Source organism: Calonectris borealis, chromosome 10, assembly GCF_964195595.1.
Source record: "Calonectris borealis chromosome 10, bCalBor7.hap1.2, whole genome shotgun sequence".
In the NCBI taxonomy this organism is placed as follows: Eukaryota; Metazoa; Chordata; class Aves; order Procellariiformes; family Procellariidae; genus Calonectris; species Calonectris borealis.
In genome coordinates this window covers 17,308,015-17,326,977 of record NC_134321.1, presented here as the reverse complement: position 1 = coordinate 17,326,977, position 18,963 = coordinate 17,308,015, and the positions used below count along the sequence as shown (strand labels likewise).

At 49.7% G+C, this 18,963-nt stretch overlaps 3 protein-coding genes across 11 annotated transcripts in view; 1 reads left to right on the top strand and 2 right to left on the bottom strand.

Annotated features, from left to right (window-relative positions):
* TWF2 (twinfilin actin binding protein 2) overlaps positions 1-2,111 on the bottom strand; it is a 27,963-nt gene extending 25,852 nt beyond the window's left edge. For 2 of the 7 annotated variants that reach the window (XM_075159133.1, XM_075159136.1), the window contains exons 1-2: positions 2,011-2,056; positions 249-335 (exon numbers count right to left, since the gene is read on the bottom strand). In XM_075159133.1, coding sequence (XP_075015234.1) covers positions 249-273 — 25 coding nt within the window. In that variant the 5' untranslated portion in view covers positions 274-335; positions 2,011-2,056. Of the gene's footprint in view, positions 1-248; positions 390-2,010 lie in introns of those variants that run through there. The other 5 variants (XM_075159131.1, XM_075159134.1, XM_075159137.1 and 2 more) reach the window with 4 other exon arrangements.
* Positions 529-10,286, top strand: PPM1M (protein phosphatase, Mg2+/Mn2+ dependent 1M). 2 transcript variants are annotated; one of them, XM_075159128.1, is made up of 10 exons: positions 531-766; positions 2,032-2,155; positions 2,836-3,090; positions 3,584-3,696; positions 4,232-4,316; positions 4,645-4,763; positions 5,200-5,263; positions 6,211-6,318; positions 6,620-6,768; positions 7,026-10,286. In XM_075159128.1, exons 1-10 carry the CDS (start codon positions 546-548, stop codon positions 7,168-7,170), a joined length of 1,383 nt encoding a protein of 460 aa, XP_075015229.1. In that variant the 5' UTR covers positions 531-545; the 3' UTR covers positions 7,171-10,286. The 2 variants fall into 2 exon arrangements, with proteins under 2 accessions (XP_075015231.1, XP_075015229.1); XM_075159130.1 differs by lacking the exon at positions 6,211-6,318 and having other exon boundaries at positions 529-766.
* Positions 3,632-18,963, bottom strand: part of WDR82 (WD repeat domain 82) — a 24,908-nt gene continuing 9,576 nt past the window's right edge. Inside the window, exons 3-10 of one of the 2 annotated variants that reach the window (XR_012675044.1) lie at positions 18,801-18,867; positions 18,498-18,597; positions 16,346-16,462; positions 15,404-15,559; positions 15,211-15,280; positions 13,247-13,389; positions 11,919-12,776; positions 3,632-6,111 (exon numbers count right to left, since the gene is read on the bottom strand). Coding sequence is in view for 1 of the 2 variants with exons in the window: in XM_075159139.1 (XP_075015240.1) it covers positions 12,747-12,776; positions 13,247-13,389; positions 15,211-15,280; positions 15,404-15,559; positions 16,346-16,462; positions 18,498-18,597; positions 18,801-18,867 (683 nt within the window). In the remaining variant the exon portion in view is untranslated. Of the gene's footprint in view, positions 6,112-11,835; positions 12,777-13,246; positions 13,390-15,210; positions 15,281-15,403; positions 15,560-16,345; positions 16,463-18,497; positions 18,598-18,800; positions 18,868-18,963 lie in introns of those variants that run through there. The other variant, XM_075159139.1, reaches the window with a different exon arrangement.

Sequence of the window (18,963 nt, the reverse complement as noted above, 5' to 3'; positions counted from 1 at the left end):
CCTGCCAGCTCCTTCGGGAAGCTTCATCTTATCGCCCTCATCATCGCTACCGCGACACCGACACCGCCCGGCAGCCTGACGCGGCGGGGCCGGGGATGCTCAGGGCGCGTCCCCGCTGGGTGCCTCCCGCGGGGGCTGCAGAGAAGCAGCCCAGGGGGTGGGGTCTGACCCCTGCCGAGCCCAGCACGGCAGCGGGGGCTGCGGGCACCCCGCGGGAAGGGACCAGCGACTCGGCGAGCGCCGCTTACCGTGGATGCCGGTCTGGTGAGTCATGGCTCCGCTGGGCTCCGTTCCACTCCGCTCCGGCTCCGCCGTGTCCCGGGCAGGAAACGGCTCTGCAGGCAGCACCGCCCGCTTCCGGAGTCTGGAACCCACCGCCCACACCGCCCCGGGGAGGAGCCGCCGCCGCCGCCGGGAGGAGCCGCCACCGCCCCGGGGAGGAGCCGCCACCGCCCCGGGGAGGAGCCGCCGCGCCGGGGCCGCACTGCGGCGCCGCCTGGCGGAGTTCGGCGGCGCCGCCGCGCGTGCCCGAGCCGGGCCCCGCCATGTCCGCCGAGTGGCTGCGGCGGTTGCGGCGGGGCGGCCCCGCGGAGCGGCCCGGGGGCGCCCAGGGGCCTGGGCCGGGCCCGCCGCCCACCGCCCTCTGCTACCGCCGGCCTAAGTTCCTGCGTGGCGGCGGCGGCGTCGAGGAGAGCCCGCGGGGCGGGCGGGCCGTGCGGGGCACCGGACCCGAGCTGTCCCTGCCCTGGGGCGCGGGCTACGCCGAGTGAGTGCGGGCCGGCAGCGGGGCCGCCCGGGGAAGGGGCTCCGGGAGACCCCCGGGGGGTGGGGGTGCGGGGCTGGAGGGGCTCCCGCGGTGCTTTTAGGGTTTTAGGCGGGTAGTGCAGGTTTGGGGGGGGGTCCAGGGTCTGCGTGGGGTTAGGGGGCTCTAGGGGGGTGTAGTGGGTGCGGGCGGGGGTCTCTAGGGGACTGCCGGGTTGGTGCCCAGGGGGGTGGTCGCACCCCATTTCTTCCCCCCACACTGCTCCCCTCGGCTGCAGCCCCGGCCCAAGCACGGAGCTTCAGCCTTCCCCTGGGGAGGGACGGCTCGCAGGCAGAAATCGTCCCCACCCCCCCGCCCGCCTCTGCCTGCAAGGAGGGGAGCAGCGTCCTCGTCCAGACACGGCAGCAGCGCCAGGTTTGACGTGGCGGCGTGTTTTCCTCGGCCCTTCTCCCTCCCCATCGGTGGCAGGTGACACACCTGCCCACCTCCCTGCCTGCATTTAGCTGCCTGCACCCTGCCAGCCGCAGAGCAGGTCACCATTGCTTGTGACAAGTGGCAGGGGCAGCCTTGAGAGCAGCATCAGGTCAGCTCATCCCCTAATGCAACGATTTTACGTTGTAGTTTTACTGCTGGGATGTCACCCGTCCTCTCCCTGGTTGCAGGGAGCTGGTCAGGCAGGGCTCTTCCGTGGGGCTGCTGTGTTGGGCAGCGGCGGGCAGAAAACCCTCCCTTGTAGGGGGAAGGGAGGGGGCAGCAGGGAGGATGTTTGGGGTGGGGGGGCAGTTTTCTGGGGCTAGTGGCACCAGGCGTCCATTCCCTCGCTCCTAGCAAAGCACCTTAAAAACAAAGGGGGAGGAGGCCAGAATTTCAGAAATCTCTGAGCTGTGCAAGGAGAGCAAACTCCCATCCAGGGACAAATATTAGCAAGGCTGGAAGGAAAAACAGTGGTGGTTTTGCAATTCACTGTGTTTTCAAGGAAATAGCACAGTGTGGGCTGCTGACAAAAGCTGCCTGAGGCCAGGGTGCTCCAAAACCACTCGTCCCTGTGTCCCCGGCCAAGCTTTTTCCCGATACACATAAAGGACTTGTTACTTAGGTCCCTAGCAAAGAGATCCTCAAGTTTGAAAAGGGAGCAGGGAACATGGGGCTGGAAGGACGGGGCAAGGTGCAGCCGTTTGCCATGGCTGCCGAGCACCCAGCACAGCTGGCCGGCAGCAGGCGAGGTGCAGCGCATCCGCACACCTTACCTGGAGCGTTTGTACTCCCAGGGTTATCAATGCCGAGAAGTCGGAATTCAACGAGGACCAGGCAGCCAGCTGTCAGATCTCTATCCGGAGGAGAGAGCCAGGCCTGGAGGAGGACGAGGAATGGCTGATCCTGTGCTCCACGCAGGTATGGCCCACGGGCAGGCTGTGCTCACCCTGCTGCCAGCCCTGGTCTGCACCCAAGGGCCCAGGAAACATGGGGTTGCCCCATCAGTCCTACATGCCCTGAAGCCCTTCCTTGGATGCATTTAGGGGACCCATGTACCCTCTGTCTGGCCAGCAAACGCCCAGCTCTGCCCACATGTGCCGTTTCTACTTCCGTGACCCATGCCTTGCAGCATCTGAGGTTGTCCAAGCCCTTTACTCGGTGCCTTCACCTTTCCTTTACTGTCCTCACTCTGCTTGCAAGGGCCGGTGAGCGTGGTCATCGCTCAGGGACAGCAGCATGAACCGGGCACACGGGATGCTCTCACCTGGGAGCGGCTCTGCCTCGCCTCTTGTAAAACAGAGTAGCCCCATCTCCCCTAAAACACAGAGGAATAGCCCGGGAGGGCGGCTGGCTGTGAGTGCAGCCACTCAGAGCTCAGATGACGGGCCTGGCAGAGCAGCACATGGGCGTCACGTGAGTTTGAGCTGCGCAGGGGATTAACTGGCCGCAGGGAAGGGTAGCTGGCGTGGAAGAGCCAGGCAAAACACGTACAGCAACGTCCTGGCTGCAAGCCTGCCCTCTGTACGACCTCTCTCCAGCCCCTGTTTCCCCCTCGCTGAAGCTCCCCTTCATTGTCTTGTCCCTTTTCCCCACTGCAGTTTCTGACTGGCTACTACTGGGCACTGTTTGACGGCCACGGTGGCCCAGAAGCTGCCATCATCGCCTCCAACTATTTGCACTACTGCATCAAGCAGAAGCTGGAGGAGGTTGTGGGAAGCATCACAGAGGCCCGTCCCCCCATGCATCTGAGCGGACGCTGTGTTTGCGACAGCGACCCCCAGTTCGTGGAGGAGAAGCACATCCACGCCGAAGACCTGGTGGTGGGAGCCCTGGAGAACGCCTTCCAGGAATGCGTGAGTAGCCCATGCAGGGCACCGGTCCTGCTGCCCCAAGCAGTCAGTCTGTCCCTCCCTGCTGCTTGGAGTGCGCAAGGTCTGCAGTTCTGCAGCTCATCGAGCAGGCGGGAACATTCGGCCATACCTTTAAGCGTGCTGAGATGACACTGGGTCAGCTCCCCAAGATCTGCCTCAGATCTGTTGCACGTCAGCAGTGCTGACCCAGAGCAAAGCTACGGCATCTCTGCTAAACTGTGCCCAGGGGATGCGTTTCTTTAGGGCTAGAGGGTGGCTATTGTCAGACTCGTACAGCATGTACAGGTGTGAGAGCTCCCCATCACGCTCTTAAAGCAGTCCTTAGTCCAGTAGCAACATGGTCTTTTGCCTTGCTGGTTTCCCATGGCCCATCTGCAATCAGTTTTGGCTCTGGATTTCTGCTGGAAGGCACAAGGCAGCTGCAGAAAGCAGCAGCCCAGCTCGCGTCGCTCTCCAGGCTTGTTTAAACCAACAGGATGAAGTAATCGGCCAAGAGATGGAAGCTACGAACCAGACGGGAGGCTGCACTGCTCTGGCTGCCCTTTATTTCCAGGGAAAGCTGTATGTGGCTAACGCTGGGGACAGCAGGTGAGCCACAATAAAAGGGGGAAGTTGTGGGGGGATGAGAGGTGGGAGATAAGCAAGGTTTCCAGCATCTTATTTAACCCTATGGAAGGTAAATGTGCAGCCCAGCCATTCCCTTCCTGCCTGCCACAGGACCTGTTGGATGGACGGATGCTCTCATGCCTCCTGGAAGGGTTTGGGCATTTCAAGGGATGGTAGTGCAGCAGTAAGCTCAGCCTGGAAGGTGTTTAAAAGTGGAAGGTGATTTCAAAGCATCCTAAAGAGCTTCCTCATCTGGCCTTGGCCCACCGTTCCTCTAGCAGTGAGCTCCACCATCGTCAAACCAGGCAGGCTCTCTGCTGCAACAGTGCAATTGCAATGGAGTTATTTAAAATACACTGGCATTTTTAAACATTCCTGGGTGCAGAGCTATTCTCCGATGTTGCTCTGCCATCGGTTACCCCCAGTCCCACACCTGGCTGACCCTGGGGCTGGCGTCGGTAAGAGGAGGGCTGCAGTGTCGGACAGAGCTCAGCTCTTTGCCTCTTCCCCCTCCTAGGGCGATTCTTGTTCTGAAGGACAACGTTGTGCCCATGAGCTGCGAGTTCACACCCGCGACAGAGAGGCAGCGAATCCAGCACTTGGTGAGTGACTCCTTCCGTGCATCAGACAATCCAGCTGCGAGCACCCCGCTGGGTCAGAGAGGGCTTGTGGCAAGACAACCACCAGCCTTCCTCGAAGGCCACTGTGTGGCCAGAATGTCATCTGGCACTAGCCAAGGAGGGCTGGGGACAAGATTCAACCAACAGCCTTTGGTATGGAAGATGCTCACGTCCTCCTTGGGATGTGCTTTCCCAATTCTGTTCTCCATTCTGCTGCTGGGAGTGCCAGTCCCGAGGCAGAAGCAGTTTTGGTGCCCTACTCCGCTGAAGCAGAACCTGTCCATCCTTATGCCTTCGTTCCCTCCTCCAGGCTTTTCTCTTCCCCAAGCTCCTGGATGGCGAGTTCACGCGCTTCGAGTTTCCACGGAGGTTGAAGGGAGATGACGTGGGCCAGAAGGTCCTGTACCGGGATTACTTCATGGAGGGCTGGTGAGTCCTTTCTGCCTGAGGATAAGGGTGCGGCACAGGGCAGCTTTACCTGCTCATGGTGATGGGGAGGTGAAGGGAGAAGGGGCATGCCCCACTGGTGAGAGCGGTGGGCTTGATGGTGCAAAGCTGTGCCAGATCAGGTGAAGGATGCTGTGAGCATACTCCCCCCTGACTGAAGGACTGGGGCCTTGGCAGGGCGGTTAGGGAACAGTTGAGGTGGTCCTTCTGGGCTCCTGTGAGGTACAAGCTGGGGAGGAAAGGGAGAGGGAAAAACATCTGGGCGTTCAGCAAGAGGTCATCTTCACTGCCTCTGCTTCAGCAAGTCACCTTGCCCCTGCCTCGGTGCATGGGGGCACCACAATGGTCAAAATGCTCTGGCTGGGTTGTACCTTCAAGTCAGACAAATCCCAAATCAACGGTGAATTCTCTGTTCTAGGGGATACAAGACGGTGGAGAAAGCCGACCTCAAGTATCCTCTTGTCCATGGTCACGGGAAGCAGGTAGCTTAATGCTTTACACACTGGGAAGGCAGAGACAAGTCTGCTGGGGGTCCTCAGCGTCGCTGTCACTCACGCTCCAGGGCACTACAACAGACTGGGGCTGCAGGGCACCCAGTGCTCTGGGGCTCTCCAGCCCGGTACAGTCCCACAGCCCCGATATAGCAGCTCCCTTCACTACACCATGCTGCCTGGTTAGTGTAAACCAGAGCCCTCCAGAGCAGAGGTTGCATCCTCCTCCGCAGCACCTGCTAGCGGAGCAGACATCAGCCCCGAGCCAGCCTGCCCTTTCCTCATCTCCCCTTGCACACGAGAACTCATTTCAGATGAGGGCTCATTTCATCAGATCCCACTTTGGACTGTCTCCTCCAGCTCTAACTATTGCCTTTCCCACAAATCCTCTTCCTCGAGGAGAGGCTGAGAAAAGGAGCCTGGAGAGGGAAGGAGGAGGCAGGGCGAAGCAATGACTGCACACATCCAGCATCTGCCTGCTGGGGTCAAGAAGAAAGCCCCATCACCTCCCCAGCACTACAACCCACATGCCATCCCCTTTGCAAGGAGTCAGTGCAGAACCTCCTTTGCCAGGGGAAAGGACCCCTTTTCCACCCCCACGCCCCCCTGAACCAACCCAGTTTTCTTCCTCCTCACCCCAAATCAAGAGCAGATGCCACCACAGGCTTCCTGGTCTGTAGCGTTACCCAGAGTATTAACTCCAGAGCTCACCACAGGCCACCGGGAGCCATCCGCAGGCAGGCAGGCTGTCTCCATGCCCCATCAGGCCATTGCTTCTGATCGCTTCTGCATCTCTGAAGTCTCCGGGGGCTGTTCTGGGTGATGCTTGGAGAAGGGTCCTAAATGCAACACATAGATCAGTCAGGACAAGCCACACGTCAGCCTTTAAAGGTGCCACATCTTATGTTTCAATACTGTTTTGCTTTGTTTGGGGCCAGGCTCGCTTGCTGGGGACTCTGGCTGTCTCTCGAGGTCTGGGGGATCATCAACTCAAAGTCATCGACACCAACATTGAAGTCAAACCTTTCCTCTCCTGCATTCCCAAGGTCAGTCGCAGCACATGGGAATTGCAGGAGGGAATTAAACAGGCTGCTCCTCCTCTACAGCACCCACCTTTTACAGACCTGGCAGGTCTTAGCCATGTCCTTTTTCCATCCCCCATACCTCTGCATGCTGCCCAGAGAATCCCCAAGACAGAGTAATCTAGAAGCATAGCAGCAAGAGGATGTAGAAGATTCAAAGCAACCTGGTCCCACCATTTAAGTCATCTCTCAGGGGAAGACTCATCTCCCTGACCCCTCCGGTACACTGCAGGAATTGTCACTGATTTACTCCTGTGCTTTCCAGGTGAATGTATTTGACTTTGCTCTGCATGCCATTAAGGAAGATGATGTCCTCATCATGGCAACTGATGGCCTGTGGGATGTTCTGTGCAACAAAGAGGTGGCCCATATGGTCAGGAGCTTCCTTGCAGAAAACAGGACAGATCCTCACAGGTAATACCAGCCTTGCCATCGTTTTCCCTTCCAGAGAACCTGGTCAGACCAAAAGTAGGCTGAGATCACTCTGCTTCCAGGTCAGCTCTGCCATGACCAAGCTGTCTTTTCTGTCACTCTGGAAAATGCCTCCGAATCTTTCCCCATCCTTAAGAAACAATTGTAAAGCTGGTGCCTACCGTTTTGATAACATCTCAATGTTGTTCTTAAGGGATAGTGCCACGTTAAACCAAACCTCGCCCTTTTTCCACCCACAGATTCTCAGAACTGGCCAAGTGCTTGGTATGCAGAGCAAGGGGAGACAAGAGAGGCCACCAGTGGATGCTGGATGACAGCCACGAGGCATCCTACGATGACATCTCTGTATTTGTCATTCCACTACACAACAGGGATGAGGACTGACTGTTAGCATGACACGCAGGATCTCTGTGTCCCCCTCCTGTGGTGCTATTCACCATCAGCCCAAGACTGAGGGATTTCTGCTGTGCATGTATGCTCTCCTCCAGCAAAACCATCTGCAGTGGAACCTGAAAGTGCACAGCCAGCACTTACGCAGAAGATCAACAAGAACATTAGCTCCTTAAGAACATGCAAGAGAGGAACAGTGGGCAACAAATCATTCCCCTTACTCCTTTCTCCTTGTTGGGCCAAGGAGAAATTGCAAAAGGGGGCCACGCATGCTGAAGGGTACTGTTTCTAAGATCGTTGTGGTACAGCGAGACTCAAATCCACGTTTCTAGTGACCCCTCTCCCTTTTTAATACTGAAGAATGAGGATCAATTGAGATCCAGCCAGTCTCAAGAGCTGGATTTTAATCAGACTTGAACTAAGTTGTGTAAAACTGGATGCGTAAGCTGAAGTGTCCCTTGTATCCGTTCACTGTAACGCAAGAGGTACTGACAACCCAGGAGCTGCTGCTGAGACAGCGTTAGGCATGGCCATACCTAACGCAAAGGCAGAAGCAGTAGCCCAGACCTCTTGAGAAAGTTTCTTTGTAGGCAGCACCACCTTAAAACAGACGATGTTAGCAGATGAACCTACGCATCGGTGTACAGGAGCCTCCTGTGTAAAGAGACGTGCTTACTGTTACTTAAGAGGATTTAAGTACATTGGAATGTAATGCAAGGTATAGATTTCTAACAAATCTTAGTCCGCAACACTTGCTAACACTTCTTCTATTCATTCAGGTCAATTCTGACAGCAAAGCTGGTTGTGTAGCAGTAGCACTGATGAGAACTGAAGTGTTTAAGTACATCAGCTGATTTAGTAGAACAGGTCCAAGTAAAATAAAACCGGTTTGTTCAAATTTGTCTGCAGTGCTGAATCACAAGCGCTTACACTCATTACAACAGGAACAGCAGCGCAGAAGACATGCCAAACCGAGTTGTGCCTTAAATTGAGGATCTGCTTCTCTTCTTAGCCAGGCAAATTCAGGTCTGGACAAGCTTCCCATCTCCCCGAGCCCCCACTCTTGTTTTCATTATTCCTTATTCAAGGTCCAAGATTCCCTAGTGAAGCGGACAAACCCCAGTGTGTGTTTAAGTTCCACAAGGATGAAAGTCCAAATAAAAATACTTTTTCATGCATCTTACTGCAGTTTAATTCCTGTCAGAGGTTTTAAACAGACCCAAGATGGAGAAAAACAGCCTCACAAAATTGCAGAGGAGTTTTTGCTTAGGATTTGTCTTTGCCGAAAGCCGGTTTGTCACCAGAGGTATTCCCTTAGCAGTACTACCGCGAGGGCTAGGTGTCAGAAGATGATTTCCTGCAGTGGGAGGCCTGGACCCAGGAATGAGGCAGCCTTCTCGGCTATCTGCTCATGGTTTAAGCAAGGGATAGAACAAAACACATTTCTCTCCACCTCCGCTTTTCCCCCATCCTCTTGAGCTTAACCTGAGAATGATGCACGTGGAGTTTTACCCGTGTTAACCTGATGCTAGTTGTCATTCCCCCTACAGCAGCTGTAATGCTATATATACATTGACTGTAATGATCCAAGTCTCCTGGTACTCTAAAGCAACAAGCTATTTCCCCACCTTCCTGCTGAGAAAGGGCTCAGCTCTTCCATCCAGACCACAGGCTTCTGTGAACACCCCTCCACCTAGGGCACCATACCTCAACAAGTAGCTGTCACAAGACTGCTTCCCTATCCTGGTACATTCCTAGGCAAGAAAAACCTCTTAAAATGGGCAATTTATGTAGGGATAGCTCCAGAGCATCACGATTTCCACTACAGAGCTTCTGACTTTCCAAAACAAAGGGGCTTTAAAAAAAATGGATGATTTTCCCATTCCCCCTCTAAGAAACCAGCAAGTTGTATCACACCGGACAAACGCAGAATTTACAGCACTTGGTGATCTCTCTACAAAATATTTATTGGTAACAGCCACAACACTGAATTCTCCACATATTTTGTGACAAAGCATAATTTGACTTTATGTATTTACACTCATCTGGCAGATACCACCTAGGAGTCAAACTCCCCATACCAGCTCACAACCAAACAGACCAGTTTCTGAAAGGCTCGCCAGGATCCTAGCCCCTGACCCAAAACCAAGGTGAAGTCTCTTAAAGTGCAAATATAGTCAAGAGGCATTGGAGAAGATACACTGCTGCTTCCAAATTTGTTCACTGAATTGCTCCTGTGTGCCCCAGAGCAGGGGTTGGGACATTAGCCAAGGACCTGGGAGCCTCAAAAAAAAAAAAAACAACCAACCACCACACCAAAACTCTCACAAGACTAACCTGGAGAAGAGAATTACACCCGAAATCTCCTACGGCCCAAGCAGATGTGCTCAGCCACCACCACTGCTTATTCAGAGGTGGGCTGTTGTGTCTCACTTCCCCCTGGTTTTGAAGAAAGGTCTTTACTTCATCCCAAAGAACACGGAAGGGATTCATCTTTTAGATGTCAAATTTGGAGGGAGAATGCTGTTTCCTGCTTGGTTTTACATAAGGTCGGAGACTCGGTTAGACCTGGGAGAGCTGTTTTTAATGAGGTCCGTTTCTCATTAGCGGGCTGCCCTGAAGAGCACAGGAATTGCAGTCCTGATACTTTAAGAGAAGCACGTAGACGCTGGAAGCTAAAAGCTTTATTCACCTTTCCTGTCTCACTTTCTAGAAAAACACGTGATACTCAAGTTCCTTGACACCACTTGGCACATTTCCCTCTTTTAAAGGCAGATGGAAAACACCCAGTGCCACATCAACAAGAAAGATGTCTTTGCCTGTGTGGGTGGCAATCGGCCCTGGGAAGGCATTCAGCTTTAATTTTGAACTGAGCATTAGTGCTGTGTTGTGCACGAACCTGCAAATTTATCTTCACTTCAGAAAGCCACTGATGTTCTTAGTGTATGTGTCCTCCCAGATCAGTCCTTTGGTCCTCTTTCTTAAACATTTCATGCTGCAACGCACCATGTTTTACAACACTGCAAGTGGAAAAGAGCTGAACAACGGTCTTTAGACAAGCACTCAAACCACATCAGCAAAGAGCATTTTCAGAATAAAAGACTTCCAAATGCTTCCCTGTGAAAAGTAACAAGAAAAAAGGCTGGAGGCTATCTGTTCACTTCCTCAGGCAACAGACTTGGTAAAAACCTGAAAGATGATTTGCTACTGTTAAAATGCACTACAAATCCCAAATACCTGTATGTTACAAACCACTGCAAAATACAGCTGCTTACAAACACACCAAAAATGGTAAAATAGCACCAAGCAGCCTGAAATGCAGCAATATTGAGTTGAAGAAGTGGCTGTGGAAACCTAGTCAACTGTGAGGACCAAGATACCCATCTCCCTTTACGCTGGGCATTTATGGGCGACAGTGGGACGCTACATGCCGGGAAGAGGGATGCTGGTGTAGTAGTACGAATCTCTCATCTGCATCTCCAACAGCAGGCCTCTTTGGCAAGATCGAAAGCATCAGTCTGCTGTTCCCTTCCCTCCTCCAGTCTGGAGGATGGCAAACTCCCACCACAGGCCCGTGCCATTACAAAGGGCTCTAAACTCATGCGGCAGCATCAGCAGAGGCAAGCCACGGAGCCTAAGGAGAAGCTTCAACCACAGCATCGATCCAAACATCAAGTTTATCAGACTGCCTCATGCACAGCAGTCTTCCTGCTGACCGTCACAGGCAAATGCTGCAGCTCAGCATGTGCTGCTACTTTAAAGGAACCAGCAGTGGAGAAATGCTCATTCCCCATCCCCAGCTCTTAGCACAGCACATTTCCACTGACAAGGGCTGTAAAAAAAAAAAAGGGCAAGGAAAAGCAAAACAGAAGCTGTTCTACAAGCTGATTTACTTTTCCAGGGAGACATGCTCTGAATTATACACGGGGCCCCACAGCTGAGACGAACTTTGCTGTAATAGTGGAATATCTAGACAACTGACCCAAGGTAAAATGCTCGAGCACTGTCCTCCAGTATGGAATGGCACTTGAGAGCAAAGAGAACACGCCCATTACTGTGCTTGTCACCTTACCAGCATCCTACATTTAGGAGAGGGGAAGCACACGTGACTGGGTGAGGGAAAGAATGGACTTTCCAAGCTGTGACCCAGCACATAAAACCAAGTGTGTTTGGAAAGGCAAGAATACAATGAACACATTTACACTGAGCCTGTCCCGGCTTGCTGGTGGATACATCCGATCAATGCAACGTTTCAGGAAAAAGAAACTGGAACCAGGCTTGAAGACCAGCTTGCCAGCCTTTCTGTGCCATTTGCCCACAAGCCCCTCTGGAGCAGGGGGGCACATCCCTCCCACCTCCTTGCAGGGGCATTCCTTGGAGCAGGACCACAGCAAAGCAGAGTCAGCACAGTGACGTGTAAGATTTTTAAAATTCAATTCTGAAGACACCATCCAACAAAGGAAGCGTCGCTCTTTCAGGGCTATCGCTGAAAACCTGCAGGGCCTGTAACAAAACGCATGATGAACTAACTGCACGTCAGTTTTATCAGCAAAGGGATACAGGTCTAAGCCTGGTGTGGGGAGAATTTAATGGAGCTTATTTACAAACCAGGAGGGGAAAACTGCATCGGTGAAGGTAAACAGCCTACACACCCCACAATACTGGCCCACGTCATATTCTTTAATATCTAAAAGTAAAAAAATATGGCCCATTCCCACTGCCCTCCCCCCCATGATATTTACAAGTAAGATCAGCCAAGATGATACACAAGGAAGATACACAGGCAGACTGTGCTTTCAGTCTCGGTTAGTTGGTTTCTCCATCTTCCTGCTGACAGACTCCTTTATTGCTTGGGACGCTGACCGGATCTCATCAGTGCTGTCTGCGCCCTCCGGGATGCTGGCACACCAAACAGCAGGGAGGCTTCTGCAAGCTCTGGCAGTGGACAAAACCTGTATGGTTTGTTGCACGCTAAATCACCAGAAAAAGGATGACAGGATGTATAATGTATATTTACAGTCACCCACTCTTTCGGCACGTGTTCCACTGCAAGAGAATCCAGCATCTGCTGTTTAAGTTGAAAATGGTCAGTGTTCACATTTGGCACAGAAGTAATTTTGCATCTGTGGACTGCAGTGAAACCAGAAATCCCAGATGTGAAAAACATGCACTTATGGGAAGGAACTGCACGTTCCACCTTGGAACATCAATAGCCTTGTGCACTTACAGAAGGAAAACACACAATTACAGCTTAAAAAATGCAACATTTTGTAAATAAAACAGACTTCATTGCTCTTAGAAATAATACTGTGTCAGTTCCAACTTCGGCTGAAGCCTGCTGGCACGGACTGGAAGGTAAGAACGTGTAGCATGCCGCTTCTGAACATGCTAGGAGGTCAAGTGGAAGAGTCCTCGCAAAGGAATGCAGCAAATTAAGGTGAGACATATGGAAACATACGCAGGAACAGGAACACAGTCTAGGAGACCTAGGCAATTCCAATACTATGCTTGCAACAATGTGCTGCTGTTAGCAGTATGGAAGTCATCCGACAGCAGCTGCAGCGTAGGAATTAGTCGTCGATAGTTGGCAACCAGAAGGCCTACAAAAGAGGAAAGAACGAACATCTTTTACAGAGCAGAACAGAAATCTCTCCTACAGCACACTTAAGAGCTGATCCCTGCTACCTTCCATAAGAACACAGGCAGAGACTACCAAAGAGGCAGCAACACCCTCCCAGCGGTCTAAGGTTACAATCCGTGCTTACGCTGGTTTGGTTTGCATTGCACGTTCTCCAGAGCAAGCCAGTCTTACACAAACTGAAAATACCAGCTGTGTACAGTGACCTAAAGAACTCATACTTCTGTGCGCATTCATTCACTGCTCTGCTTTGATGTGTGCGTTCAAATGCTGCCTTCCCAGGTGTGCTGCGCCAGGTAAGGCGCAGGCCAGGGGCCTGGCTTTCACCAAAGCCCAAGGAAATCCCCATCAGTAGCACTCAGCCTTCTCAGATTCACTTCTAAAAGGGTCAGCACCCATTGAGCTAGGAGGAACTTAAACCACTTTCCTTACCATATTGGAACATGCGCTAGCAAAAGTCATGAATTTTGGATTGAACTGCAGACAGGTTATAGGACCTGTGTGTTTCCCATCCAGCACAGCCACCTTCATCCCACTTTCCCCATTCCAAACATGAATCTTCCCATCCTCCGAACCTGCAGGCGGGAGTGGAAAACAAGATATGCAAGATACATTGGAGAGGCGAGCAGGGAAAATGAAGTACATAACCTTTTCTGTCACAGAACTGTAGGAACAAGCATGCCTCGTCTTCATAGCTTAAACTTTAAAATTCCCAAAGTATCACTAGGGCATTTACAGAACCTCACTAGAGTTTACACACCTGTATCCAAACAGCAGGTTTAGATCTTTGCACTGCAGAGACTCAACTATGCAACGCAGTGCAATGCTGTTGTGGTAAAGAGGTCAACAACTACGGTCACCCAGTAGAAAAGGAGAGCTGACACCATCCAACTAAGGAGGGGAGACCCTTGCCAACTTGTACCGATGTGCGAGAGGCCAAAAGCGGGGTCCAAGAGTCACTGTTCACACAAGTTCTCAGTTCAGACACAGAAGGAGAAATGTTTCACTTGGTAGGCACAGAATCAAATCAAAGGCTTTACCATTGAAGGTAACCAATGCACTATGCCAAATACCAGAAGCCTCACTGGAGATGTCAACTCTCCACATTGCTAAAACGGAACATGTTTTTCACTTTAAAATGGCATTTTGCAAACCCTGAGGCTGGGCACTTAACACTTTTATAATTCAGTTCGAGTCTGCTTTTAGATAGGATTCCTAATAAAAATGCAAGGAATTTTCTTCTGCTTCTGTATTTATATGTAAGCCTTTCAGGATGGAAAAATTAAGAAGCACAAGTAACAACTTAAACCATATGTAAAAACTGAACAGAAATAAGTGTTTTAGAACTTCTTCCACTACATTTTTCATTTGGAAGGTAGCACAACAGGAAGGTAAAGATGTGCAATAAAGTGCTCTCCAGAGACAGACTAAACAAAGAACCACCCTCGCTTTCTCTGCAATCAGGAAGTTCTCAACCAGAACAAAAAAAGAAGTTTTGCCAAGACTATCACTCACCCAGGAAAAATGAGGATCAGGATACCAATTACCACAAAGTTAAACATATTTGACACACCAGCCATATAAATAAGAACAAAAAGAAAGTGCTAGGAGAGGGCAGCACACACAAATGTGTCTGACTTGTGTTCGTGGGCCCTGTTGGGCAGCAGAGTGTAGCAGAGTGACCGAAGGGTTTACCTTGAGGTACCCAACCTGCAGCACCAGGCTTTACAGGAGCTGCAACTGCTTTTTGCCACCCACTTCACTCAAGAGTCCCTCCTGCAGGGGATGAGGAAGGGGGCCAGGGCCAGAGGAATCATGCTGAAGCCATCAGGCTGATGCCTACTGCTTCTACCAAGGGTTAAGCAGAGCTTGTTCCAAAGACATGGGGATTTATAAGAACCACATATACAAAATGCAGCTGCCCCAGCACGTCGCCAGTGCAGGAATGTCCCTGGGAGGGGTACAAATGCACCAGGCTATGAGACCAATCGCCCAAGCAGAGACAGGTGCCTTGTTCATTAGGTAATGGAGGCCACAACATACAGCCCCAAAACACTTTCAGAGGCAGCACATGAGTGCATCCTAGCCACAGGCTGAGGATCATTGACATAAATCATGTGACAGATCTCCACAATAGTTTGCCGGTTTCTTATCTTTTTTGGAATAGTGTTCATATATAAAGGAAAAAATAAAAGTCTTCTTGCAGGCTCATTTATATTTCAGTCTAGAAAATGCTGAGTAAACTAACAAAACAGAAAACTATCGATGCAAAGAAAGCTTCCAGCTGCGTTGTATTATTTAAATACATTCTGCTTCCCAAAACAGACACAACTTTAGTCCTACATAACACACCTAATTTCAGAGCACTGGAATTCTTTCAAGAAGAATTATCTTACCTATCATGATGAACTGAGAGTCTGGTGTGAATGATGCCTCCAGCGTGACAGCCTTACTATTGTTATAACCCTAGGACACAAAACAGGAAAATATGTAGTAGAGAATGTGTCCACAGTAATCTCGCAACCAAAGGGCACCAGGTCCCAAAGCTAACACCAAGTTTCAAGCAGGTAACACAGGCAACATGCTCACCCCAAACGTATGCAGGACAGCTCCTTTAAAGGCATCAATCAGTCGAATGAACCCTCCGTTAGTCGATATGAGGATGAGCTTGCCATCATTACTGAACTTCAGGCCTGTCCACTCACACGTTCGATCATACTGCATCTTAAACGTAGCAAACGGCCCCTTCAATCAAAAATGGGAAATATGATGTAGACTCTGTATGCATTGCTGCTAACGAGTCTGCTTTTAACCTTAGCTCAGGAAAAAGTTTAAGATTTTTCAAAAGAAAATCTTTAGTCCTAAGATACCAAAGGAAAGCGTCATGGCAAAAACATGTCACTGCACGTGTAAGTTTCAAAAAAGTACGAATCCATAGTTTCCACAGCAAGAAAGAGCCACGATAGGGTGTTTCAATACCCAATAGTCCCATACTCTGCCACATTCAACAGCAGAAATTAATTTAAGGTAGGATGAAGTTTTCAAACAAGGCTGCTAATTGAAGAGCTTGAGCCAGTGTTATTGTCATCTGACTTTTTGGAAACCATGGAACTAACTATGCTCAGTGCTTAGCCAGTTCAGCTGCCCACCCAATTACAGTTTCCTTTGAAACTTCCATCCTTTCTGACAATCCTGGCTCCATCTTTGCCAGTGTTTTCCCAGAATAAGCAGCAAGGAAAAAAACCCGAACAAAATACCAAAACCCAACAACAACAAAAAGCCTAAACAGCAGTTTGGAACAGGTTAAAGAGTTAGTGGAACTTTAACATTGGTTCAGGAGTGGATTTCAGGATCTGGTGACAGCACGTACCCCTCCCTGTCTGTGAGATGTTTCCTTACCGAAAACTCTCTAGGTGCCAAGCAGGCATCCCAGATAGTAAGTCGGAGTAAACAAATCCAGCCTCTAAGCACTGAGTTTAGACTACTTCTTGCAAGCTAAAAAGTGTAAGAAGTGAAGTTAGGGTAGCTCACCTTGTCGAAAGAACGGAGATCGTAAAGCTTCACCATTTCAGAATTGACTCCAGCAGCAAAAATCAACCCTTCTGGGTCAAAAGAACACACAGGCTTCCCCTGGAGATGCATTAAACCCTAGAAAATAGAAGTCGTCCAAATTATTTTGCGAAACTGATGCTCACATTTCTACTACCACCCTTTGAGCCCACTGTGAGCAGGACAGCAGCCTACGGGTGGAACAACTGAATTTCAATTGTAAATACTGAGGTTTTACAAAGGTTCAGAACTCAGCTTCTCAAAAGCAATTCTGACTACTTCAGGTCATCATACAGAGCTTCCAGTTCCCTGCAATGACAAAGTTTACATCAGAAGAAATCAAGACCTCATTCGAGCTGTCATCCACTCAAAAAGTACCCAGAGAAGGGAGGATGATGTGGCTGCATTAATAACCACACCAGACAGTGCCACAAAACACTGCTGCTGAGATTGATAGCAACGCTCTACCAATTACGGTTGCGAAGGAGGGAAAAAAAAAGTATTTTGAAAGCAAGTAGAAACAGCTCAAGTGAACACCACTGCTGAACTTTCCATGCCTGTTTAATGAAAACTCATACCTTCTGGAAGCCAACAGACCTTACATATTAAAATTGACAGATTAGTATCAGTGCTTATTTTTAATGTTAACTTTTCCTTAACTCACATACTAGAAAAGACTTGAGAAAATTTGGTAAAAGCCCACAAGGCATATAATTTTCTGTATGCTGACTGGCAGGTCTCTGCGTGTTAGCCAAATGTCCTTATGTAACTGCATGCACATAAATAAGAACACATCTTCGATTAAATCAACAATACATTTAAGAAGTTTCTGCATTTCTGAAATACCATTCTTCTCTAGAGAAGTCTAGCACTACTTCTCTCTTCTTTCTGATTTAGGTCAGTTTTTCCTGTGATCTCTGAAGGCTAGGCAGTAAGCTAGCCAACACTTAGGGCCCTCACAAGCGGGACACCTCTGGCTTCCCGACAATATTTCTAGGCACTACGGCTGCCATCTCATGGGCAAATCGAAAAGTACAAGTAACACTTCCTCAACCTGTTTCCCAAACTTCCAGTTACAAATCCTAGTTTTACCATTCTTACAACTTCAGGCACTAGCATAAATCACAGAACTGCTACTGAATTTACAACCCTATCTCATCTGTAGCAACTTTGAGATTGAGATTCATCCCAAGGGAAACTTACACATTGGCATTAAAGACATACTCCCGGAGAAAGGCAAAATTAAGACTTGTCAGAAAAAGCTTGCTTTTAAGACAACCATTTTGTAAGAAATGTCATCTTTTCTTCCTTTTGCATTTACAGTTACTCATCTGGAATAATTAAATATCCCCCTCTCATAAACAAAATGGTCCCAGTGAGATGGGAAAATATGAGAGCACAACACTACGTGTCCAGATATGGGGACAAAGCAGCTCATCACCAATAAAAGGCGGAGATTCTACTCCTAGTCTTTCATTCCTGTCCCTGCTGCCAGCTCTGGTACTTTGCCCAGCCCACACAAGCCTGCTTCCACTAAAAAAAAGTACAGTAAAGTATTCCAGCAAAACAAATAAAAACAAATAGGGTTTTGCCTTGCTAGAAAGTTAAATCTGCTCACAAACAGGTCTGATGAACAACAAAGGTGACTCAAGGAGGGCATAGGCCATATGGCTGCTGTGTTACTTTAAATCATGTTTCTTCATCAAATTTAATTGCATCGAGGCATCAATTTTAAACACACACTATAAACACGCAGGTAAGATGCATTCCCAACCCAGGAGAGATGCTGGCTAAGAGAGAACACTCTCTGCATGGGGTAGCAGCCTGATGAACAAGCTGATGACATCCAGCTCTTCTCTTGTTTCATCAGCTGTGGGTGTTATTTCTTGCTCTTCCCAGCGCCTCTCCAGTAGAGACATAGGTGGAAGTGAGTGCTGTTACACAATGCGACATACATATTTCGCAGAGATTTGTGATCGAGGCTCCTTCAGCATTCCAGGAAGGTGTCAACACTGAATCAGCAGCATGTATTTCTGGCAGTATTTTTGTTTTATAACAAGCACACATCCATTTTTCATTTTTATCCTTCTAACTGAAAATGCAACACACTATGCACATGAATTTGACATCCTACCTGGCAATTTGGAGAGCGGAGATCCCAAAGTCGAATAGTTTTATCAAGGGATCCAGAAATAAAAGTATCATCCACTGGAGACATTGAAAGAGCAACCACTCTGCAACACAGAAGAACACATACATCAGACACACACAAAAGAAGTGAATGGAGCAACACCTACCCCAGCAGTTGTGTACAAGCTCTAATTGCCACGAACAGTTCTACAAAGTGAAAACCAGAGTGAATCGAGTATAATGTAACTCAAGCTCATTACAGTCATTATTTCAATTTCTCCTGTACTGTCTCTAAGCCACATCTTACCTTTTTGTATGCCCTGGGAAATACCGAATGTATTTGTTGTCATGCAGGGAGAGGTATCGGATTGTATCTGAAAAAATAAACAAACCATAAGCTTTATTATACCATGAACTCAACGTTATCCAGAAGTGGTCACACAGTAAACTTGCTCCCCACAGCAACAGCA

Bases quoted from the DNA above. Each gene is read 5' to 3' on its own strand.
- PPM1M (XM_075159128.1), top strand. From the start codon at position 546: ATGTCCGCCGAGTGGCTGCGGCGGTTGCGGCGGGGCGGCCCCGCGGAG. The intron at 767-2,031 runs GTGAGTGCGGGC...TTGTACTCCCAG, and splicing joins TGGGGCGCGGGCTACGCCGA to GGTTATCAATGCCGAGAAGT. The intron at 3,091-3,583 runs GTGAGTAGCCCA...TTAAACCAACAG, and splicing joins AGAACGCCTTCCAGGAATGC to GATGAAGTAATCGGCCAAGA.